This window comes from Narcine bancroftii, chromosome 2, assembly GCF_036971445.1.
Source record: "Narcine bancroftii isolate sNarBan1 chromosome 2, sNarBan1.hap1, whole genome shotgun sequence".
NCBI lineage: Eukaryota > Metazoa > Chordata > Chondrichthyes > Torpediniformes > Narcinidae > Narcine > Narcine bancroftii.
Window position 1 is genome coordinate 193218657 of NC_091470.1, and position 25632 is coordinate 193244288.

General features: G+C 49.4%; 1 protein-coding gene across 4 annotated transcripts in view; it reads left to right on the plus strand.

Moving 5' to 3' along the window:
* The first annotated feature begins 7200 nt into the window (after window positions 1-7200).
* LOC138754874 (activated CDC42 kinase 1-like) overlaps window positions 7201-25632 on the plus strand; it is a 37614-nt gene continuing 19182 nt past the window's right edge. For 3 of the 4 annotated variants that reach the window (XM_069919807.1, XM_069919810.1, XM_069919809.1), the window contains exons 1-3: window positions 7201-7290; window positions 16496-16679; window positions 24569-24737. In XM_069919807.1, coding sequence (XP_069775908.1) covers window positions 24575-24737 — 163 coding nt within the window. In that variant the 5' untranslated portion in view covers window positions 7201-7290; window positions 16496-16679; window positions 24569-24574. Of the gene's footprint in view, window positions 7291-7713; window positions 8224-16495; window positions 16680-24568; window positions 24738-25632 lie in introns of those variants that run through there. The other variant, XM_069919808.1, reaches the window with a different exon arrangement.

Genomic DNA, 25632 nt, shown 5'->3' on the forward strand with positions numbered 1-25632 from the left:
AATGCCCAGGAGAGAGCCTACAGTGTGTGTGTTGACTTCGATGCAGGTTTAATCTACCTGTACGTGATATGTGCCCTTCCATTCCCGACCTGTTCGTGGTCCCAGCAGACAAAGGAATGCTGGCGCAATTCAGCGAGTGTGGCCTGCACCCGTGGGGAGAAATGTTCGGTCAACTTTTCGGGTCAAGATCCTTTATCCAGACTCAAATCATTGACTGTGGCTCCCCCCAGATTCACGATTCAATTTGTTTTCATGTAATAAAGACACAGAATTTGGCCTATTTCTGCTCCGATGTCGGAAGGACTCAGAATTCCCTCCAATGACTGTCCTATCACTGGCCCTATCACTGGTCCTATCACGGTCTGTCCGTGCACCTTTCTTAAATAACGGCATCCGCCTATGGCAAATAGTGATGCAAATACAGTACATCTGTGCCGACCCAGGGGGGAGGGTGGCTAACGGGAGGGGGGTTCTGGACACCACGGGGTACAGGGGTGGTGGATGGGTGGCCATCAGGGGAGTGAGTGGCCACCAGGGAGCGTGGGGTGGGTAAGTGGCCATCAGGGGCCCAGGGTGGGGGTTGTGGCCACCTGGGGGCGGTTGGCAACCGGGCGCGCAAGGGGTGGGTGAGTGGCCACCAGAAGGATGGATGGGCACCAGGGGGCACGGGGTGTGGGTGAGTGGCCATTGGGGGGTGAATGGCTACCAGGGAGCGCAGGGTGGGGTGAGTGGTCACTGGGAGAGATGAGTGGCCACTAGGGGGCGGGGGGGTGGGTGAGTGGCCATCAATGATGGTGTGAATGGCTATCGGGGCGCAGGATGAGGGATGTGAGTGGCCATCAATGATGGTGTGAATGGCTACCAGGGGGCGCAGGATGAGGGGGTGAGTGGCCATCAGGAGGGGTGAATGGCCATTAGGGGGCACAGGGTGTGGGGTGGGTGAGTGGCCATGGGGGTTGGTGGGTGAATGGTCAGCAGGGGGATGCATGGCCACTCACCTTCTAGGGGGTGCAGAGGGGGTGGGTGAGAGACCATCGGGAGGTGAATACCTACAAGGAGGAGCAGGGTGGGGGGGGATGAATGGCCAGCAGGGTGCATGGGAGGGTGAGTGGCCATCAGGGGTGTGTGGCCACTAGGGGCACAGGGGGGGGTTGGTGGGTGAGTGGCCATTAGTGGGGTGAGCGGCCACCAGGGGGTGCAGGGGAATGGGTGAGTGGCCATCAGGGGGGTGAATGGTCACTGGGGGTGCAGGATGGGGGGTGTTGGGTGGCCATCGGGGGGAGGGGTGAATGGCTACCTGGGGCACAGGGTGGGAGTGGGTGAGTAGCCATCAGGGGGCGCATGGCCACTCACCTTCTAGGGGGCACAGATGGGGTGGGTGAATAGCTACAAAGAGGCGCAGGGTGGGGGGGATGAGTAGTCACCAGATGTTGAATGGCCAGCAGAGGGTGTGGGAGGATGGGTGGGTGAGTGGCCATCAGGGGGGGTTGAGTGGCCACTAGGGATACAGGTGTTAGTGAGTGAGTGGCCATGGAGGATTGAATGGCTACCAGGGGGTGCAGGGTGGTGGGGTGAGTGGTCATCAGAGGGTGAATGGCCACCAGATGGGGTAAGTGGGTGAGTGACCATCATGGGGTGTGAATGGCTACCAGAGTATGCAGGATGGAGGTTGAATAGTTGCTAGAGGGTGAATAGCCAGCAGGGTCGTGAGGGGTGGGTTAGTTGCCATAAGGTAGGTGAGTGGCCACCAGGGGTTGAATGGCCACCAGAGGGTGCAGGGGATTGGGTGAGTGGCCAACAGGGCGGGGTGAATGGTCACCAGGGGTGCAAGGTGCGGGGGTTGAGTGGCCATTGGGAGGAGGGGTGAATGGCTACCTGCGGCACATTGTGGGGGTAGGTGAGTGGCCATCGGGGGGTGAATGGCCATTAGTGGGGTGAGTGGCCACCAGGGGTTGCAGGGGGATGGATATGGTCATCGGGGGGGGGGTGAATGGTCACCGGGGGTGCAGGGTGGGGGGGTTGGGTGGCCATCACTGGTGGTGTGAATGGCTACCAGGGGGTGCAGGATGAGGGGATGAGTGGCCATCAGGAGGGTGAATGCCAATTAATGTGGTGAGTGACTACCAGGGGTTGAGTGGGCACCAGGAATTGAGTGTCCACTAGGGGATGGGGGAATGGGTGAGTGGCCATCGGTGGGGGTGTTAATGGTTACCAGGGGTACAGGATGAGGGAGGTGAGTGGCCATCGGGGATGGTGTGAATGGCTACTAGGGGTGCAGGATGAGAGGGGTGAGTGGCCATCAGGAGGGATGAATGGCCATTAGGGGGTACAGGGGGTGGGGTGGGTGAGTGCCATGGGGGTGAATGGCCACGAGGGGTCATGGTAGTTGGTGGGTGAGTGGCCATCGGGGGTAGTGTGAATGGCCATTAGGGGGCACAGAGTGGGTGGGTGAGTGGCCATCGGGGGGTAAATAGCTACAAGGAGGCGCAGGGTGGGGTGGATGGGCAGTCACCAGAAGGTGAATGGCCAGCAGGGGGCATGGGGGTGTGGGTGAGTGGCCATCGGTGGAGTGAGTGGTTACCAGGGAGTGCAGGGTGGGGGGGTTGAGTGGAAATCAGGGGGTGAATGGCCACTAGGGGGTGCAGAGGTGGGGCTGAGTGGCCACTTGGGGGCGGGAATGTGTGAGTGGCCTTCGGTGGAGTTGTGAATGGCTATCACAGGGCTCAGGATGAGGGATGTGAGTGGCCATCGGTGGTGGTGTGAATGGCTACCAGGTGGCGCAGGATGAGATGGGTGTGGCATCAGGGGTTGAATGGCTTTTAGGAGGCACAGGGGGTGGGGTAGATGAGTGGCCATGGGGGGATGAGTGACCACCAGGAGGCATGGGGGTTGGTAGGTGAGTGCCCATTAGTGGGGTGAGTGTCCACCCGGACTTGAATGGCCACCAGTGGGTGCAGGGGAATGGGTGAGTGGCCATCAGGAGGGTGAATGGCCATTAGTGGGGTGAGTGGCCACCAGGGGTTGCAGGGGATGGGTGAGTGGCCACCAGGGGTTGCAGGGGGATGGGTGAGTGATAATCAGGGGAGTGAATGGTCACCGGGGGTGCAGGGTGGGGGTTTGGGTGGCAATCACTGGTGGTGTGAATGGCTACCAGGAGGCACAGGATGAGGGGTTGAGTGGCCATCAAGAGGGTGAATGCCAATTAATGTGGTGAGTAACCACCTGGGGCTGAGTGGGCGCCAGAAATTGAGTGTCCACTAGGGGGCGGGGAATGGGTGAGTGGCCATCGGTGGGGGTGTGAATGGTTACCAGGGGCACAGGATGAGGGAGGTGAGTGGCCATTGGGGGTGGTGTGAATGGCTACTAGGGGGTACAGGATGAGGGGGGTGAGTGGCCATCAGGAGGGATGAATGGCCATTAGGGGGCACAGGGGGTGAGGTGGGTGAGTGGCCATGGGGGGGGTGAATGGCCACAAGGGGGCGCAGGGTTGGGTGGATGGGTAGTCACCAGAACGTGAATGGCCAGCAGGGGGCATGGGGGGTGGGTGAGTGGCCATCGGGGGGGGGGGGGGGGTGAGTGGCTACCAGGGAGTGCAGAGTGGGGGTGTGAGTGGAAATCAGGGGGTGAATGGCCAGTAGGGGGTACAGAGCATGTGGGTGAGTGGCCATCAGGGGGGTTGAATAGCAACCAGGAGGCGCAGGGTGGGGGGAAATGAGTAGTCACCAGAAGGTGAATGGCCAGCAGGGGGGATGGGAGAGGGTGGGTGAGTGGCCATTAGGGTGTGAGTGGCTACCAGGGGGTGCAGGGTGACGAGGTGAGTGGACATTAGGGGTGAATGTCCAGCAGGTGGTGTGGGAGGGTGGGTGGGTGAATGGCCATCTGGAGGTGTGGGGGTGGGGGTGTGTCTGTGGGGGATTGAATGGCTACCAGGAGTTGCAGAGTGGGAGTGTGTGTTCATCAGATGGTGAATGGCCAGCAGATGGCGTGCGTAGGGTGAGTGACTATCAGGGGGGGTGAATGCCTACCAGGGTACGCAAGGTGGGGTTTGAATTGTTGCTAGAGGGTGAATGGCCAGCAGGGTCATGGGAGGTGGGTTAGTCACCATAAGGAGGGTGAGTGGCCACCAGGGGGTGAGTGTCCACCAAGGGGTGCAGGGGGTGGTTCAATGGCCATCAGGGGCTGCAGGCTGGGGTGTGAGTGGCCATTGGGGGTGAATGACCACTTGGGGCACACGGGTGTGGTGGGTGAGTGGCTATTGGGCTGAATAACCACCAGGGGGCATAGGGTGTAGGGGTGAATGGCCACGGTGGGGGAGTGAGTGGTCACTAGAGAGCGTGGGGGCATGGGGGTGTAGGTGAGTGGTCATGGGAGGTGAATGGCTACCAAGGGTAGCAGGGTTGAGGGTGTGAATGGTCATCAATGGGTAAATGGCCGGCAGGGGCATGGGAGGTTGAGTGGCCATCAGGGGTGTGTGGCCACTAGGGGGCATGGGGGGTTGGTGGGTGAGTGGCCATTAGTGGGGTGAGTGGCCACCGGGTGTTGAATGGCCACCAGAGGGTGCAGGGGATGGGTGAGTGGCTATCGGGGGGTGAATGGCCATTAGTGGGGTGAGTGGCCACCAGGGGGTGCAGGGAGACGAGAGAGTGGTCATCAGGGGTGCGAATGGTCACTAGGCGTGCAGGGTGAGGGTTTGGGTGGCCATCGGGGGGACGGGGTGAATGGCTACCTGGGGTGCAGGGTGGGGGATGGGTGAGTGGCCATTAGGGGGGGTGAATGCCCATTAGAGGGGTGAGTGTCCACCAGGGGGTTGAATGGCCACAAGGGGTGCAGGGGGGTGAGTGGTCACTAGGGGGGTGAGTGGCCACGAGAGAGTAGGGGGATGTCTGAGTGGCCATCAGTGGGGGTGTTATTGGCAACCAGGTGCACAGGATGATGGGGGTGAGTGGCCATTGTTGGTGGTGTGAATGGCTACCAGGAGGAGCAGGATGAGGGGGGTGAGTGGCCATCAGGAGGGTGAATGGTTATTAGGGGTCACAGGGGGTGGGGTGGGTGAGTGGCCATGGGGGGTGAGTGGCCACTAGGAGGCATGGGGGTTGGTGGGTGAGTGGTCATCAGGTGCGCAGGATGAGGGGGTTAATTCTACCATGGCTTCTAGGGGGGCGCAGAGGGGGTGGGTGAGTGGCAATCGGGGGATGAATAGCTACCAGGAGGTGCAGGGTGGGGTGTGAGTGGCCATTGGGGGTTGAATGGCCACTAGGGGGCGCAGGGGTGTGATGGGTTAGTGGCTATTGGAGGCAAATAGCCACCAGGGGGCATAGGGTGTAGGGGGTGACTGGCCACGGTGGGGGTGTGTGAGTGGTATGGTTAGGGTTAGGGTTAGAACGTGGGTGCATGGGGGGTGTAAGTGAGTGGTCATGGGAGGTGAATGCCTGCCAAGGGGAGCAGGGTTGAGGGAATGAATGGTCACCAGGGGGTAAATGGCCAGCAGGGTGCATGGGAGGGTGAGTGGCCATTTGGGGTGTGTGGCCACTAGGTGGAACGGGGGCGTTGGTGGGTGAGTGGCCACCAGGGGTTGAATGGCCACCAGGAATTGAGTAGCCACCAGGGGGAGTAGGGGGATGAATGAGTGGCCATCAGGGGAATGAATGGTCACCAGGGGGCGCAGGGTAGGGGGTTTGGGTTGCCATCAGGGGTGTGAATGGCCACTAGGGGCGCAGGGTGTGGGCAGGTGAGTGGCCACCAGGGGGCGGCAGGAATTGACTGCTCAAGGTTAATGGTTCGAATCCTGCTCAGAATCAGGATTTATTGCCATGAACAAGTCATAAAATTTTATGTTTAACTTCAGGGTCACAGGGCAAACATTTATATTATAACCATCTTATAATGTTACTGTAAAAATAAAAATATTATCAGTAATATTACACGAAAAGTAATGCAGTGGCTTTTGTTCATTGATTATTCAGGAAACTGATGGCAGAGGGGAAGATGTGCCACTGCGTGCTCATCTTTGGGCTCCTGAACCTCCTTCCTGATGGTAGCAGAGTGAAGAGGGCATGGCCTGGGTGGTGGGGGTCCTTGAGGATAGAAGCTGCTTCCTTGAGACACCACCTCATGTGGACATCCTCGATGAAGTGAAGTCTGGTGTCTGTGATGTCGCAGTCCGAATTAACAACCCTCTGGAGTTTATTCTTGTCCTGAGAGTTGGTGCCTCCCTACCAGGCAGTGATACGACCAGCAAGAATAGATCAGGGCTAGATCCAATCCCACAGAGTTTTTAAAAAACTGCCATTTAAAAAACTCCCTGTTTCAGATCGAAGATGTGATCACGTTGCAACTATACAAATCTATAGTGAGATCACATATATTCATTTCTGTTCATCTCATTACAGGAAGGATGTGGCGCTGTGGAGAGAGATTCACCAGGATGTTGCCTGGATTGGAGAACATATCTTATGAGGCAAGACTACAGAGCTGGGACTTTTCTCTTTGGATGGAAGGATGAGAGGCGACTTGATAGAGGTCGACAAGATTCTGAGGGGCGTAAACAGGATGGACGGCCAGCGCCTGTTTCCCAGGGCAGAAGTAGCAATCACCAGAGGACGTCGGTAGAAAGTGAAGGAAAGGAAGTTTAGGGGAGACATCAGGGGTGTTATTTTTTTACACGGAGAGTTGTAGGTGTCTGGAATGCCTCGCCACGGGTGGCGGTGGAGGCTGGAACATTGGGGGCATTTAGATGGACGTATGGATGGAAGAAAAATAGAGGGTTATGGGGTAGGTCAGCACCACATGGAGGGCATTGCTGCAGTGTTCTATGTTCTCTAATTAACCTGCTATGAACGACGAGGTTTCGTCAATCTTCAAACCCACCAGAATCTGTTTCACAACATTTGAGGTTTTGCAGCAGGTGAGAAATCGGTAGGAATTACATTTCGGTAGACATAAATAATCAGTGTTAATAAAGAGAAAGTGGTTCATTGTCCATTCTGAAATTTGACCTGTTCCCCCAGGTGAGGTCCTGTTCCGCCAGGTGAGATTCCGCCCCGTCAGGTGAGGTCCCGCCCCCCCCAGGTGAAGTCTTGCCAGGTGAGGTCCCGCCCCGAGAGCTGAGGTCCCGCCCCGCCAGGTGAGGTCTTGCCAGCTGAGGTCCCGCCCCGAGAGCTGAGGTCCCTCCCCGAGAGCTGAGGTCCCGCCCCGCCAGGTGAGATCCCGCCCGTACTTTCACCTCCAGGAGCGGCCACCAGCCCGGCCCCAGACTCGGCGCTGGAGCGGGACCTGGCGGCGGGGGGGGTGGTGAGTGCAGCGGAGCTGCGGGAACGGGAACGTTTCTAATCCGCGCGGTGGTAGCGCCTGCACCGTCCCTCTCGCAGAGTCTTCAAGGCGCGGGACGTGACGGCGTTTTCTGCCGACCTCTGCAGTTTGGTTTAAGATGGGGTGAAGTAAACTCGACCAACACCAAACTGCAACACTGGTCGGCGGGGCAGAGAGTTTAGGTCGTTTCTGTAAACTTCAGAAAAGTTCCCAAAGGCTTGTTCGGGACCAACGGCCCCTTCCTCTGTGTCCTGTCTCCTCCCGTCCAATTCTCTCACCGCTCCGCCGCCGAAGATGTCATTTTATTTCAAATTTAGGGGGGAGCAGCTCTCAAAATAACTTTATATAAAAGGCTTTGGAGTGCGGGAATGCGGAAATTCAGCTGGTATTTTGTTCTCTGAGTCACTTGCGAATTGTGAGTCGTTAATCACGAACGTGAGAGTCTGCAGACTCTGGTTGAAGTAAAAACACAATTCTGGAGAAACGCAGCAGGTCACACAGTGTCCTTTATGTAGCTAAGATAAAGTTACAGAAGCACCATTTTGCTCACACCCTGATGAATAACTCGAGCCTGAAACGTTGGTTCTGAACCTTTATCTTTGCTCTACAAAGTACACTTTGACCTTCTGAGTTTCTCCAGGTTGTTTTTACTTCAACCAGGTGTCTAAAGTGGAATTTAATGTAGACAAGTTTTATCCGGATGGTAAAGTAGATCAGCAAGTTTGCAGATGACACTAAGATGTTGTGGACAGCGAAGAAGGTTTTCAAAGCTCGCAGAAGGATCTGGACCAGCTGGAAAATGGCAGATGGAGTTTAAAGCAGACAAGTGGGAGGTGTTGCATTTTGGAAGGACAAAGGACAAACCAAGAAAATGATTGGACACTGAAGAGTGCACAGAGGGATCTGGGAATACAGGTACATAATTCTCTGAAAGTGGCGTCACAGGTGGACAAGGTTGTAGAGAGAGCTTTTGGCACATTGGCCTTCATAAATCAGAGTATTTGAGTTCAGGAGTTGGGATGTGATGGTAAAGTTGAGGCCAAGTTTGGAGCATTGTGTGCAGTCTTGGTCACTGAACTACAGAAAAAATATCGATAAGATAGACAGAGTGCAGAGAAGATTTAGCAGAATGTTGCCGAAACTTCAGGAACTGAGTTACAGGGAAAGGTTAAACAGGTTCTGACATTATTCTCTGGAGCGTAGAAGAATGGGAAGAGGTGTTTAAAATTATGAGGGGGGTAGACAGAGTAAATATAGGTTGGCTTTTTCCACTGAGGGTCAGTGAGATACAAACCAGAGGATATAGGTTAAGGGTGAAAGGGGAAAAGTTTAGAGGGAGCATGAGGGGGAACTTCTTCACATAGAGAGTGGTGGAAGTGTGAAATGAGCTGAAGTGGACAAAATATTTCCCCTCACCTTCACTCCATGGCTTCTAACTATGGACTGCCCAACCCTGCAAAGTCTATGCCCAGCCAGTATATCTTATCTGCTCCCTCGTGATTTTGTAGACCTTTCTAAGAGCCCCCTAAATGTAGGAGGGAGAGATTTAAGAGGAGCCTGAGGGGCAACCTTTTCACTCAGAGGGTGGTCTTAACCTGGAATGAGGTGCCAGAGAGTGCAGGCAGAAGTAGACCACTCTATGCTCACCTGCACAGAAGGATGGGGAGGGCAGGAGGGACTTCATCGAGACATTTTGAACGCTGAAAGGCCTGGACAGAGTAGATGTGGCAAGGATGTTTCCCATGGTTGGGGAGTCTTGGGCAAGAGGGAACAACTAAAGGATAAAAGGGCGTGAATTTTAAACAGAAACGCGGAAAAACTTCTTCAGCCAGAGGGTCGTGAGTCTGTGGAACTTGCCACGGGCGGCTGTGAAAGTGAGGTCATTGGATGTGTTTAAGGCAAAGGTTGACAGGTGTTTGATTAGTTAGGGCATCAAGGGGAGTGGGGCTGAGTGGGAGGATGGATTAACTTATGATAGAATGTCAGGGCGGACTCGATGGGCTGACCTCTGCTCCTGTATCTTGTGAACAGACACGTGGACGGATCTCTGGACAGGGTTGGAGTTTAGAAGGAGATGGAGCAGATGTAGGCATCTGGTCCAGCACAGATGCTGGGCTGAAGGGCCTGTCCTGTGCCATACAACTGTATAAGATTAACCTCTACAACATTAGCATTTAACTGCAAGGTTTGTGGTAACACAACAGGCAAATCCAACTTAAAACATCAATCAAAAATAGAAAATAGCTGTTACTTGATGGAATCCATCTCGAAGATGGATTTGTTACCTGATCCTCTGTCCCCAACTAGATTCACAGATGTTTGCTTCTCTGGAGGATTGTTTTGCAGTGGAATTTTGACTCAGCATATGTATTTTTGAAGTGAATCTTAGTTTTGTCACCAAATTGTCGAGTTCTTACAGGCCTACTTGTCCATGCTGGCCAGCTAGTCCCATGTGCCTGCATTCAGCCCATTTCCCTCTCACCTATCTGCGCTGGATGGGTCACGTCTCCAGAATGGAGGACCATCGCCTTCCCAAGATCGTATTATATGGCGAGCTCTCCACTGGCCACCGTGACAGAGGTGCACCAAAGAAAAGGTACAAGGACTGCCTAAAGAAATCTCTTGGTGCCTGCCACATTGACCACCGCCAGTGGGCTGATAACGCCTCAAACCGTGCATCTTGGCGCCTCACAGTTTGGCGGGCAGCAGCCTCCTTTGAAGAAGACCGCAGAGCCCACCTCACTGACAAAAGGCAAAGGAGGAAAAACCCAACACCCAACCCCAACCAACCAATTTTCCCTTGCAACCGCTGCAATCGTGTCTGCCTGTCCCGCATCGGACTGGTCAGCCACAAACGAGCCTGCAGCTGACGTGGACTTTTTTACCCCCTCCATAAATCTTCGTCCGCGAAGCCAAGCCAAAGAAAAGATCCACATACCTGTGTGTCTTGTAAACGTTCTCATTGTCCCCACTCCTACCATTTCCTCTGGCCGTGCGTTCCACACATCCACATTGTAATGATCAATCTTATAGAGTCATTCAGCACAGAACAGGCCATTTTGCCCAACATCCAAATAGACCCAGTTGTCCTACAGTGTGGAAACAGGCCCTTCAGACCATTTTGCCCACGCTGACCAAAATGTCCCACCTGCCTGCTTTAGGCCCCGCATCCCTCTAAACCCGTCCTGTCCTCGGATCCGTCTGAACGTTACAATAGTTCCTGCTTCATTCACCCTCTCTCCAGCTGCCAGTTCCACACACCACCACCATCTGTGTAAAAACATCCCCCCCCCCTCCGGTTCCTGTTAGATCTTCCCCCACCTCTCAAACCCATGTCCTCTGGTTACTGATTCCCCTGCTCTGGGTAAAAGACTCTCTTAGTTCACCCGATCTGTTCCCCTCCTGGTTTTCTATTCGAGTTGCCTTCCAGTTGGACTGTGTTTCAACAGGTTTGATGTTGGGGGAGCCTGTAAGTGGGGCGGTGAATCACACAGAGAGACCGGTTTTGGTGACATCTCCCACGTGATGTGATTTGTTGAAAGGAGTGATCCATCCAGAGACTTCTGTGGGAGTCAGGATTAGGCAGACATTTCGGTGGCTCTGGCGAGTCACATCAACATTGGGCTCTGCCTGGCTGCAGCAGTTTCTTAAACCTCCCCTTCCTACCCCAATCTTAAATACTCCAGCACCATTCTACAGCACAGAAACAGGACCTTCAGCCCATCTAGTCTGTGCTGAACTGCTCCCAGACCATAATCCCTCAATGTTCCTCCCATCCATAGAAAATTCCAACACAGACAAGGTCCTTATAACCAAGAGCCTTATAACCATCGAACACTACAGCACAGAAAACAGGCCCTTCAGCCCTTCTAGTCTGCACCAAACTATTATTCTCACTGACCTGCACCTAGTCCATATTCCCTCCTCCCCCTCCCATCCACGTACCTGTCCAAATGCTTTTCTTAAATGTTAAAATTGAGCCCGCATTCACCACCTCAGCTCATTCCCCATTCCCACCACTCTCTGTGTGAAGAAGTTCCTCCTAAACTTTTCCCCTTTCACCCTTAGCCCATGTCTTCTGGTTTGTATCTCACCAACCCTCGGTGGGAAAAGCCAACCTACTCTGTCTGTCACCCTCATAATTTTAAATACCTCGATCAAATCTCCCCTCATTCTTCTACACTCCAGGGAATAAAGTCCTAACCTGTTTAACCTTTCTCTGTAACTCAATTCCTGAAGTCTGGGCAACATCCTAGTAAATCTTCTCTGCACTCTAAATATCTTATTGAGATCTTTCCTGTAGTTCGGTGACCAAAACTGCACACAATACTCTAAATTTGGCCTCACCAATGTCTTATACAACCTTACCATCACATCCCAACCATTTCTCCAGCTGGCCCAGATCCCACTGCAAGCTTTGAAAACCTTTCATGGTGTCCACAACACTTCTAATTCCACCTTGTCTCATGGACCCAATTCCACCCAGACCTCTCCCATCCTTGTACCTGTCCAAATTCTTCTTAAATGTTAAAATTGAGGCCCACATTCACCACTTCAGCTCATTCCACATCCCCACCACTCTCTGTATGAAGAAGTTCCCCCTAAACCTTTCCCCTTTCAACCTTAACCCAAGGCCTCTGGTTTTTATCTCACCTACCCTCAGTGGGAAAAGCCTTCTTGGCATTTACCTTTATGAAATCTCCCTTCGTTCAGGGGAATAAAGTCCGAACCTGTTTAACCTTCCATTCCTGAAGACCAGAGCTCTGGAAAGACCTGTCAATGGAAATGTCAGTGATTTTTCTAACACCATCCATAACTATAAATATATATTCTTGATCTTTTATATTTATAAATTTTTCCCATTGGTAATTTAAAAACTATTGTGTTTTTTTTTACAAAGTACAATTGTGGCTGCAGCAAGTAAGAATTTTAATGCTTCTGTATGGTGTACAAACTCTTTATACTGGACTTTAGGCCATGGGAGCAGAAGGAAGCCATTCCTTCTGTCTGTCCCGCCATTTCATCCTCCCACTCAGCCCCACTCCCCGGTCTTCTCTCCCCATAATCTTTGATGCCCTAGCTAATCAGATACCTGCCGATCTCTGCCTCAAACACACCCAACGACCCGCCCTCCACAGCTGACCGTGGCAGGATTTCTCAGAGGTTCACCAGCCTCTGGCTGAAGAAATCCCTCCGCATCTCTATTCTAAGGTGGCGCCCTTCAGTCATGAGGTTGTGCCCTCTTGTCCCAGTCTCTCCTACCGTGGGGAAACAACCTTTCGACATCTACTCTGTCCAGGCCTTTCAACATTCAAAATGCTCGATGAAGAGGGTCATCATTCTTCTTAACCCCAAGGAATCAAACATTACTCATATGGGACTGTAATGGAACCCCCTTATACATAGAAAAACCTACAGCACAATACAGGCCCTTCAGCCCACAATATTGTGCTGAGCACATCCCTACCTTAGAAATTACTAGGCTTACCTATAGCCCTCGATTTTTCTAAGCTCCAGGTACCTGCCCAGAAGACCCTATAACTCAGCCTCCACTACTGTTGCCAGCAACCCATTCCGTGTACCCACCACTCTCTGCGTAAGAAAAAAAGTACCCTGGACATCTCCTCAGCACTTAAACCTGTGTCCACTTGGGGCCACTATTTCAGCCCTGGGAAAAAGCCTCTGACTATCCACATGATCAATGTCTCTCATCATCTTAAACATCCCCATCAGGTCCACCTCTCGTCCTCCGCTGCGCCAAAGAGTAAAGGCCTGCTCCCTAGTCCAGGCCACATCCTTGTCAATCTCCTCTGCACCCTCTCTACGGCTTCCACATCCTTCTGGTAGTGAGGCGGCCAGTACTCCAAGTGGGGTATGACCAGGGTCATATGAGAGAACCAGCAGATGATTCCCCCGGGTAGCAGTGAGCCTGGGCACTGGACAGGGCTGAGGGGCACTCAGCAAAATCCCCCAAATTAATTGGAGGAGGTGCACACATCTCTTTCAAGCCAACATCCCCTGGGGTGAAACGCGCCAGTCTACAGTTGCCGTGATTGTAGAAACGCAGGAGGAGCCCAGGCGGTCACGCAGTGCCCTTAGGAGGTAACAATACATTACCGATGTTCCGGGCCTGAGCCCTTCTTCAGGGTGAAGATCCGTGAAGAAGGGTCTCAGGCCTGAAATGTCACTAAAATATGTTTACCAACTATGGACGCGGCGAGATCGGTCTATGGACGCGGTGAGATCGGAGGATCAGAGCCAACACCACCAGAGTGAGGAACACCTTCTCCCCACGGGCAGGGAGGACGCTGACGACCAAAGGAACAGCTTACACTGACCCTCCAAGACACTCGTATCTATGTATCAGTATTTATATATTTTTATACTTGTATATTTGTCCTACCTGTGTATTGTCTGTCTGTGTGTTATGTCTGGGTATGTGTCTGCGTGTTTCGCCCCAAAGATTGGAGAATGCTGTTTCGTTGGGTTGTACTTGTACAATCGGACAACAATAACCTTGACTCCACCTTCCTCCAGCATTTCTTCTTCCCCTAGGGATGCTGATGCTGCTTGTACCTTCCTTGCACTTGCTTTGAGTTGGGGCCATGCATAACTGGGAAGACTTTCCCTGGTCGTTCTACCCATGTATATGACAAAAAGGTCTAATTCATTCAATAGGAGAACTGCGATGGTTCTCCCAAAACCACGGCACAGTCTATAAGGGGTTTGTACGTTCTCCCCATGACCTGCTTTTCTCCCGCCTCCTGAAAAACGTATGGGTCAGTAGGTTCATTGGGAACATGGGACCCTGAAAGTGGCATCACAGATGGATAAGGTCATAAAGAGAGTTTTTGTCACATTAGCCTTCATAAATCAGAGTATTAAGTACAGGAGTTGGGATGTGATGGTAAAGTTGTATAAGACATCAGTGAGGCCAAATTTGGAGAATGGTGGGCAGTTTTGGTTACCGAACTACAGGAAAGAAATCAATAAGATGTAAAGAGTGTGGAGAAGATTTACTAGGATGTTGCCCGGGCTTCAGATACTGAGTTACAGGGAATGGTTAAACAGGTTTGGACTTTATTCCCTGGAGCATAGAAGAATGAGGGGAGATTTGTGAGGGGGACAGTCAGAATAAATGTAGGTTGGCTTTTTCCACTGAAGGTTGGTGATACACAAACCAGAGGACAAGGGTTAAGGGAGAAAGGGGAAAACTTTAGGGGAAACTTCTCACAGAGAGCGGTGGGAGCATGGAACGAATGTGGGCTCGGTTTTAACATTATAGAAGAATGTGGACAGGTACATGGATGGAAGGGGGAGGAGGGATGTGGACTGGGCGCAGGCCAGTGGGACTAGTAAGAAAAATAGTTCAACATAGACTACAAGGGCCAAAGGGCCTTTTACTGTGCTATAGAGTTCCATGGTTCTGGATTCATTTCATAATGTGAATGTATTGGATTTAGTCTCACATATGCAGAATATTAATTCATGACAGAAACTCAGTAAAACCTCACCACTAGGCCCTGAATAACGTTGCAAAAAAAAAACCAGAGCAAACAAAATCGCTTTGTGCATCAGAGGGGCTCTGCGTGGCCGAGATTCTGTGTGTGACCGAGGGGCTGCGCATGACCGAGGGGCTGCGCATGACCGAGGGGCTGCATGTGGCCGAGGGGCTGCGCAAGGCCAAGGGGCATGCAGGAAAAGGATGAGTTTTGTTCACACGTCCCAAGGTGCAGAGGCTGGTTTGTGTCTGTCCGGGGCAGCACAGTGACTGTTCTCTGCTCAATCCATCATCTCTCTCCTTTTCATTGGAACCTGAAAACCCTGCAACACACGAGTAGGCCCTTCGGCCCCTCTAGTCTGCGCCAAACTATAATTCTGCCTCGTTCAACTGACTTGCAGCCAGTCCATATTCTTTATCTCTCTTCCACTCATCCTGTCTCCTCTCTCATCCCTCTCTCCCCTTCTCTCTCCACCTCCACCCTCTCCCACTCCCCTCTCCCCTCCTCTCTCCTCCTCCACCACCCTATCCCGCTACCCCCTTGCCTCTCTCCCCTTCCAACCTCTCCCCTCCACCCTCTCCCACCCTCCCTTTCTCTCTCCCCCTCTCCCCTCCCCCTCTCCCCTTCTCTCTCCTCCTCCACCCTCTTCTCCATCCTCTCCCCCCACCCTCTCACTCTCCCCTCTCCCTTCCTCTCTCCTCATCCTCCCTCTCTCTCTTTTCCCCCAATTCTCTCCCTGTGGGCTGTTCCATGGGGCATGGGGCTTTCAGCGGGACCTAGGCAGTCCCCTCTGTCACCTGTGGGTAATTGCCAGTGACAGGAGGATGGGACGCAACCAGAGTATTGGCCCCCACTGCGAGAGGACATGTGCGAGGGTTGGGTGCCAGGTGTGGTGAGACCACATCTGAAATCATGCAGGGATCAGTCCCGGGGTTGGGGTGGTGGTGTGGTGCTGTCAGTCAGGACCAGTGAGAGGGGATGGCCTCCTTCAGTCAGGAGAGCTGATGTGACCCCGGTGGCTGAGCCTCCATGAACTGACCCACATGGATGGGCCCCATCACAGTGCTCTGCCCTATGAGTATACAACACAGTAACAGGCCTTTCCCTTCTGGCCCACGAGTCCGTGCCACCCAATTACACCCCATTAACCTCCAACCCCCGATACATTTCAAACAGAGGGAGAAAACCAGAGCCCCTGGGGAAAACCCACACAAACTGTACAAACTCCTTACAGACAGTGCAGGATTCAAACCCCAGTCCTGATCGCTAGCGCTACACTAACCATGACAAAGTATTTGATCAGTGAAGGGTTACGGGGAGAAGGCCGGGAAGTGGGGCTGAGTGGATGTTGGATCAGCTCATGATAAAATGGCGGGGCAGACTCGATGGGCTGATGGGCCATCTTCTGCTTCTAGATCTTGTGGTCATTCAAACCACTGCAGTCAGTGTATCTTCTAGTTCAAGTTTATCGTCATCTGACTGTATCTGTACAACCAGAAAAAACAGCATTTCTCTAGACTTGGGTATGCACGCAAACACCCACATGCACGCATGCATGCACACACACACACATATGAACATGCAGACACACATGCACTCACATGCTCACATGCACATGTACACAAAAATTTATAACTTTAAATAAATCTATATGATTATTATGGGATGTTGTTACTCCATTACAGAATCATCAATCTCACAGCCTGCGGGAAGAAGCTGTCCCCCAGCCTGGCCGTCCTGATTTTGACGTTCCTGTACCTCCTTCCTGATGGCAGAGGGTTAAAGATCCTGTACGTTGGATGGAAAGGGTCCTCGATCATTCTCTGAGCCCTGTTTAATAGATCTCACACATCAGAGTGACTGCAGCAAGTAAGAGTTTTGTTACATTTGAACATTTTAATTATTTTAACTAAAAGTAGACTTTATTCACAGTAAAAACACAGCGCTGGAGGAATTCAGCAAAAATATCAGGCCTGAGCCCTTCAGCGTCGAGTTTTTACTTCAAACGCAGTTTTATTTAAATTGAGCGGCACAGTGGGTGTGGCGATCAGGCTAAAGCTATTCCAGCGCCAGCGATCTGGACCAGGGTTCGAATCCCGTTTGTACGTTCTCCCCGTGCCTGCGTGGGTTTTCCCCCGGGGGCTCCGGTTTCCTCCCACTGTTCAAAATGTACCAGGGGTTGTAGGTTAATTGGGTGGCGCAGGCCTATGGGCCTGTTACTGTATTGGGCAGCATTACCCTCCGTTCTCCATTCCCAACCCTGTGACACCTTGTCGCTCCCCCTGTTTCCTGTTACCACCCCGTGACACCTTGTCATTACCACCCCCCATTCTCTGTTACCACCCCTGTGACACCTTGTCATACCTCCCCTCGGTATCAGCCCCTCAGTGCCCGGTGACAGATGTGGTACTTCCCCACAGCGCCCTCGCATTTGCTGCGCCAAGCGTCAGTGTTTCCCTCTCTCTCTCTTCCCTTTTCCCTGACTCTTCCACGGAGCCAAAATGAATCCTCACCTCTCCTCATATCATATCCAATTAACACCTTTCATTGGTCTGGACTCTACCCCCCTTATTCTTTCCCAACTTTCATTCGCCAGCCTTTAATTCAGACACTTGCCTTTTCTCACACGTCCCAAGGTGCAGAGGCTGGTTTGTGTCTGTCCGGGGCAGCACAGTGACTGTTCTCTGCTCAATCCATCATCTCTCTCCTTTTCATTGGAACCTGAGAACCCTGCAACACACGAGTAGGCCCTTCGGCCCAAAATTTCGGTAATAGATCTTCACTTTCTGTCCACACTGCAAGGGCATCCATTACCTTCCACAGATGCTGCCTGTCCCAGTGAGTTCCTCCAAAAGTGTGTGTGTGGGTGTATATGGGTGTGGGTGTGTGTGCGTGCGTGCGTGAGTGTATATGTGTGAGTGTGCGCACGCGCGTGTGTGTGCACACGCGAGTATGCGTGTGGGCGTCAAGAGGTTAGCATCACACATTGACAGCACTCGTGACTCAGGTTGGAATCCGCCGTTGTCTGTAACGAGTTCATATGTTGTCCCCATGATCTTCATGGGTTTTGTTCAGGTGCTGAGGTTTTCTCAACCTTCCCCCCCACCCCCCAGAAATGAGTGAGCCAGGATTTTAATTGGGTGTAACTGTGTTGAGGGTATTGTGAGCAAGAATAGCCTGTTGCCTGCTGGATCCAAAAAATTATCCGCAAATAAGGCAATCGGAAACTGTGTTGAGATCAGTCAAATCACATAGGGAATGGAGGAAAACCTCCAGCAGCAGGGAAAATTGAAGTTGTAAAGGACAGGGCAAGGTCATCATGCTGTGCCAAAGAGGGGGTCATTCAAGAGTCTGATAACAGCAGGAAAGACACTATCCTTTAATTTACAGTTTGGTGTTGGTAACCCGGGGGAGGGGCACTCAAACCTTAAATCGATGTGGGAGACAGCAGGCATGAGAATGAGACAATCGTCCATCACCACATAAATGTCTTTGTACTTAAAGCAGTGGGATGTTTGGGAATGATTAAGGGGGTGGTGTGACTGACCCAGGGAGTGTGTGATGGGAAACTGTGAAGGGAGCTTCACTCTGTGTCTGATGCCAGGAGTGTGTGATGGGATGGTGCGGAGGGAGCTTCACTCTGTGTCTGACCCTGGGAATGTGTGACGGGATGGTACGGAGGGAGCTTCACTCTGTGTCTGACCCCGGGAATGTGTGACGAGACGGTGCAGGGGGAGCTTCACTCTGTGTCTGACCAGGAGTGTGTGATGGGATGGTGCGGAGGGAGTTTCACTCTGTGTCTGACCCCGGGTGTGTGAGATGGGGATTCCACTCTGTAATTGACCAATCATCAATACAAAATCATGGTAAACACCTTCGCAGTGAGTCAGGTGTTTGGTGCATTCCTAGTTTCTGAGTGTGTTTGTTTCTGAACTCGGCACTCCTCGATGAACACAAACACAGCCCCAAGCCGCTGAAGGGCACCTCGGAATTCCAGTCACACCAGATCTGCTCTGTCCTCGCTCCACCCTCCATTCATTTCTCGGAGGAGCATACTGTTCACTGAGCCTTTGTCTATCCTCTTTCTCTCTCTGTTTCGACCTCATTTTCACATACACCCCCTATCCTCATTCTCTCTCTCTGTCTGTCTCTCTCTCTCTCTGAGCCCTAGACTAATTCTCTGCATTTGTCTTCATTGCCATCCAGCTCTCCCTGTTTCTGCATCTCTCCCTGTATCTCTCTATTTCCCTTTTCTCTCCCTCAGTGTGAAGGAACAGAGGGACGTTGGGGTCCAAATCCATATGTCCCTCAAAGTCACTGCGCAGGGTGACGGTGGGAAAGAAGGCCTAAGGGATGCTGGGCTTCACTGTTCAGGGGATTGAGTTCAAAATCTATGGAGTCATGTTGCACCTCTGTACAACTATGGTGAGACCCCATTACATTCAGTTCTGGTCACCTCATTACAGGAAGGATGGGGACGCTGCAGAGAGGGTGGGCAGAGGAGATTCACCAGGACATTGCCTGGATTGGAGAACATATCTCATGAGGCGAGGTTAGCAGAGCTGGGATATTTCTCTTTGGAGTGAAGGATGAGGAAACTTGATAGAGGTCGACAAGATTATGAGAGGCATAGACAAGCGATCGTTTCCCAGGGCAGGATCAGCAAACACCAGAGGACGTGTGTCCAGAGTGAACGGAGGGCATTTTCAGGGTAAGTATTTTTACACTGAGAGTTGTGGGGGCCTGGAATGCCTCGCCGGGGGAGTGGCGGTGTAGGCTGGAACATCAGGGGTGTTTAAGAGCGGTATGTGGATTGAAGTCAACTAGAGGGTGATGAGGTGGGGGGGTTTTATATATAGATTGGCACAACATTGTGGGCTGAAGGGGCTGTACTGTTCTGGAATGTTCTTTTATTGGTTACTGGGTTATTATTCAATATTAAGGTTGTCATGGTTAATGTTTATGCCCCGAATGTAGATCACCCTGAGTTTTTTAGATCTTTGATATTTTACCCAATCTAAATGAATATCATTTAATAATGGGTGGGGATTTTAACTGTTGTTTGAATCCCCTGCTAGATAGGTCGAGACCTTCACAGTTCCTACCGAATAAATCGGCTACATATATTAACTCTTTCCTTACTAACTCCGGAGCTGTTGATATTTGGAGATTTCTTCACCCAACAGATAAAGAGTTTTCCTTTTTTTCTCATGTATACCACTCATACTCGAGAATTGATCACTTTTTTATTGATTCACGTTTTATTTCACTTGTAACTGCTTGTAAGTATGACATTATAGCCATTTCGGATCACTCTCCATTACAACTCTCTCTTAAATTCAAAGACTCTGTTTCTACTATTAAGCACTGGCGTTTTGATGTTACATTATTGCAAGATTTAGACTTTGTTAAATTTATGAAAGAACAAATTAACTTTTTTTTCAACAAATTACACTACGGAAATTTCTTATGGAATATTGTGGGATACATTCAAGGCTTATATTCGTGGTCAAATTATTTCTTACTCAGTAGCTTTGAAGAAATCCATCAAAAACAAGACTCATCTATTGGTTGAGAAGATTAAAGACATTGACAAGAAATATGTGACTGATCCTACTGAAGAACTTTACAAACAAAGAATTGAACTGCAGATGGAATATAATTTGTTACTTACATCTTCGATTGAAAACCAGTTAATTAGATCTAAATCTGATTTTTATGTGCATAGTGAGAAATCGGGTAAACTGTTGGCTAATCAACTGAAGAATATTTCAGTTTGATGCCAAATTGTGGAGATTCGCAAACAGAATGGAGAACTGACTGTTAACCAGGAAGAGATAAATCAATCTTTCAAAAATTTTTATACATCCTTATATAGTTCAGAATCCCCTCAAGACCTTAGTAATATGTTTAATTTTTTAGAACATTTGAAACTCCTAAAAGTATTACCTCAAGATTACTTAGAATTAAGTAAACCCATTACAGATTCTGAGATCAATAATATTATTTCCTCACTGAACTCGGGGAAAGCACCAGGTCCTGATGGATATTCTGTGGAATTTTATAAAGCTTTTTCTTCTACTCTCTCTCCCTGGCTTATTAAGATGTTTGATGAATCTATCACATTGGGTAAACTACCACAATCATTTTACAGAGCTACGATTTCTCTAATCTTGAAAAAAAATAAAGACCCGACCAAATGTTCTTCTTATAGACCAATTTCTTTGTTGAATGTTGATTCTAAGATCTTCTCTAAAATTCTAGCGACAAGGCTAGAGAAGATATTACCATATATTATCTCTGAAGACCAGACTGGATTCATTAAAAATCGTTATTCCTCCTTTAATATTAGAAGATTGATGAATATTATTTACACCCCTTCACATAAGTCCTCAGAATGTGTTATTTCATTAGATGCTGAGAAGGCCTTCGATAGAGTAGAATGGCCTTATTTATTTACAGTTCTTGAAAAATTTAATTTTAGTCCAATATTTATATCTTGGATTAAACTTCCCAGTTGCCTCGGTTTTTACTAATACCCAAAGATCGCCATATTTTCGATTATTTCGGGGCACCAGGCAAGGGTGCCCCCTTAGCCCTTTATTATTTAACTTAGCTTTAGAACCTTTGGCAATTGCTATCAGAGAAGCACCCAATATTACTGGTATTATTCGTTGCAGGGATATTCATAAAGTATCACTATATGCAGATGATTTATTGCTATATATTTCCAATCCTGAAAATTCTATTCCTGCAGTTTTATCTTTATTAGCCCAATTTAGTAATTTTTCGGGATATAAACTGAACTTAAATAAAAGTGAATTATTCCCTTTTAATGGATGGGTTCCTATTTATGATAGTTTGCCTTTTAAAATAGCTAGAGACTATTTTATATATTTAGGGATTAAGATTACTAAAAAACATGAAGATTTGTTTAGGACTAATTTTTTCCCTCTATTGGACCTGATCGGTAGTTTACTTACCAATTGGTCACCATTATCCCTATCTATGATAGGCCGAATTAATGCTATTAAGATGATGATCTTACCTAAATTTTTATATATATTCCAAGCTATACCTATTTTTGTTCCTAAATCTTTTTTTTGATAAGGTCGATTCTAAATTGTCTTCATATATCTGGCAAAACAAGAATCCTAGATTGGGAAAAAAATATTTACAGAAATCTAAACTGGAGGGAGGATTGGCATTACCCAACTTTAGAATTTATTATTGGGCAATTAATATTAGTTACTTAAGGTATTGGTTGAATTATTCAGAATTATCTCTAAATCCCCATTGGGTAAATTTAGAAATTAAACTGGTACAAAATTTCTCAATTAGTTCTATTTTGGGAACTGCTCTCCCTTTTACTCTTACTAAACTATATAAACTAATTGATAATCCAATGGCTAAACATACACTACGTATATGGTTTCAATTCCGGAGATTTTTTGGCCTAAGTCATTTTATCTTGGAAACCCCTATTGTACTAAATTTCTTTTTTCATCCCTCTCTAATTGATAAAGCTTATTTACTCTGGAAAGTTAAAGGTATAACATGTTTTTCGGATTTATTCTTGGATAACTCTTTCATGTCATTTGAACAATTATCCATGAAATATGATTTACCTAGATCTCATTTCTTTCGATATTTGCAGATTAGGAGTTTCTTACTTTCGACTTTACGCTCTTTTCCCAATCGGGAGACTACGACTGTTTTAGAGGATATCTTTGGCTTGGCTTCGCGGACGAAGATTTATGGAGGGGGTAAAAGTCCACGTCAGCTGCAGGCTCGTTTGTGGCTGACAAGTCCGATGCGGGACAGGCAGACACGGTTGCAGCGGTTGCAGGGGAAAATTGGTTGGTTGGGGTTGGGTGTTGGGTTTTTCCTCCTTTGCCTTTTGTCAGTGAGGTGGGCTCTGCGGTCTTCTTCAAAGGAGGTTGCTGCCCGCCAAACTGTGAGGCGCCAAGATGCACGGTTTGAGGCGTTATCAGCCCACTGGCGGTGGTCAATGTGGCAGGCAACAAGAGATTTCTTTAGGCAGTCCTTGTACCTTTTCTTTGGTGCACCTCTGTCACAGTGGCCAGTGGAGAGCTCGCCATATAACACGATCTTGGGAAGGCGATGGTCCTCCATTCTGGAGACGTGACCCATCCAGCGCAGCTGGATCTTCAGCAGCGTGGACTCGATGCTGTCGACCTCTGCCATCTCGAGTACTTCAACGTTAGGGATGAAAGCGCTCCAATGGATGTTGAGGATGGAGCGGAGACAACGCTGGTGGAAGCGTTCTAGGAGCCGTAGGTGGTGCCGGTAGAGGACCCATGATTCGGAGCCGAACAGGAGTGTGGGTATGACAACGGCTCTGTATACGCTTATCTTTGTGATGATTTTCAGTTGGTTGTTTTTCCAGACTCTTTTGTGTAGTCTTCCAAAGGCGCTATTTGCCTTGGCGAGTCTGTTGTCTATCTCATTGTCGATCCTTGCATCTGATGAAATGGTGCAGCCGAGATAGGTAAACTGGTTGACCGTTTTGAGTTTTGTGTGCCCGATGGAGATGGAGAGGATATACTATATTTAAAATTCCCTCCAAAAGGTGTGATATCTAAATTATATAATATAATTACAAAAATAAATTCTGGGACTTTTGGAAAGTTTAAAAATGATTGGGAAAGAGAACTCAACCTTCATATTTCCAATGAAAATTGGAATAAAATTCTGCGACTGCTAAACTCCTCTTCTCTATGTGCAAAACATTCACTGATACAGTTTAAAGTTGTTCATAGAGCTCAAATGTCTAAAGATAAACTCCATCGTTTTTATTTTCATATCGATCCTATATGTGATAAATGTCAATTGGAAATAGCTTCCCTTACACATATGTTTTGGTCCTGTCCCTCTTTACAGAATTATTGGAAGGAAATTTTTTCCATTATATCTACCGTTTTGAATATTGTTTTACAACCACATCCCATTACTGCAATTTTTGGATTACCTATGATAGATTTGACTTATTTATCTCTTCCTGCGGATCGTATGATTGCTTTTCTTACACTAATGGCTAGAAGATCTATACTATTGAATTGGAAAGAGGTTAATCCTCCCACTGTTTTCCAATGGTTTACCCAAACTATACTATGTTTAAATTTAGAGAAAATTAGAAACTCTGTCTATGAATCCCCTTCTAAGTTTGAGTTAACCTGGCGACCATTTATTCAATATTTTCATTTGTGGTGAGTTGATCTGGCTCTGTTTTCTTTTTATGATTATGTATGATAATTGGGCTGTTAGATGAGATCGGAGTGATCGGCGTGATTTAGCTATTTCAGATTTGTTTTTTCTTCCTTTTTGGGGTTTTTTTTTCTCTCTTTTTTATATATTTTTATTAATTATATCATTTTTTTTTAGAGATAGTTCATACTCTAAACTGATCTAAAAAATTTTTTATGATATATTTTTATTCTGCAATATTATTGTTTAATATCTCTGTATTAATTTGTTATTTACTATGTATTTTTCATATCTCTTTGAACTGTATGTGTTTATAAATTATAATAATAATAAAAAGATTGGAAAAGAAAGAAAAAGGAATGTTCTATGTAAGCTCCAACCCTGTGAACTGCGTCTGCAGCCCAGAGTGAGGGGTGGAGTGGGGGTGGGGAGATGGGTAAGAGGACCTGCCCGGTTCTGCAGGGGACTGAGTCAGTGGGCCACCCTGTGGGAACATGCTCACCCCTTCCCCTGTGCTCCACCCTCCGCAGGCTGCCATGTCACCGGACGAGGGCACAGAGTGGCTGCGCCAGATGCTGAAGGAGGTGCAACTGGAGCAGTTCTACCTGAGGATCCGGGACGAGCTCAACGTTACCCGGCTCTCACACTTCGACTTCGTCAAGACCGCAGACCTGGAGCGCATCGGCATGGGTCGGCCAGGTAAAGACAGCCACTCACCTTCTCCTCCCCCTCTCCCGCTCCTGGGACTGTGCCCATTCCCCCCACCCCATCCCGCCCTCCTCCCCAGGTCTGTGCCTGCTCCCCACCCCCAACATTCACCCCCCACCCCACCTATTTCTCTGGTCTGTACCTGTTCCCCCACTCTGCCCTCCTTCCCAGGTCTATGCCCGTTCCCCCATCTCCCCTCCTCCCAGGAACTGTTCCCACTCCACCCACTCCCACCCCCTTCCTCCCCTCTCCCTTGGACTGTCCCCACTCCCCACCCCACCATCCTTCTCAGGACTTGTTTCTCTCGCCCCCATCTCCCCTCCTCTCCCCAGAATGTTCCCACTGCCCCACTCCACCCTCCTCCATCCCACATCTGTCTACAACTCCATGTAATCTTTCTCTCTTTTTCCCTCCCTCTCTAAATCTATCTCTCCCATTCACCTATCAATCTTTCTCTTCCCCTTCTCTCTCCCTCCCTCCCTCTTTCTATCTTTCCCTCCCTATTATTATTTTACAATCTTTTTCACTCTCACATTCTCCCTCTCTGACATTCTCCTCCTCACATAGAAACTAGGATCAGAAGGCCATTCAGCCCTTCTAGCTGGCACTGCCATTTCACATGAGAATGGCTGAATATGTGACCTCAGTACCTTGTTTCAGTTCATTATCAATTCACTGTACATCTACAAGCCAATTAAACCATGGTTCTCTGGACCATGGTGCACATGCGCACACACTCACTCACACACACTCACACAGACACACTCACACACACATACGCTCACACACACACTCACATGCATGTGCACACACACACGCACACGCTCACATGCATGCCCACACAGACACACAGTGTTCACATATATGCGCATATGCGCGCGCGCAC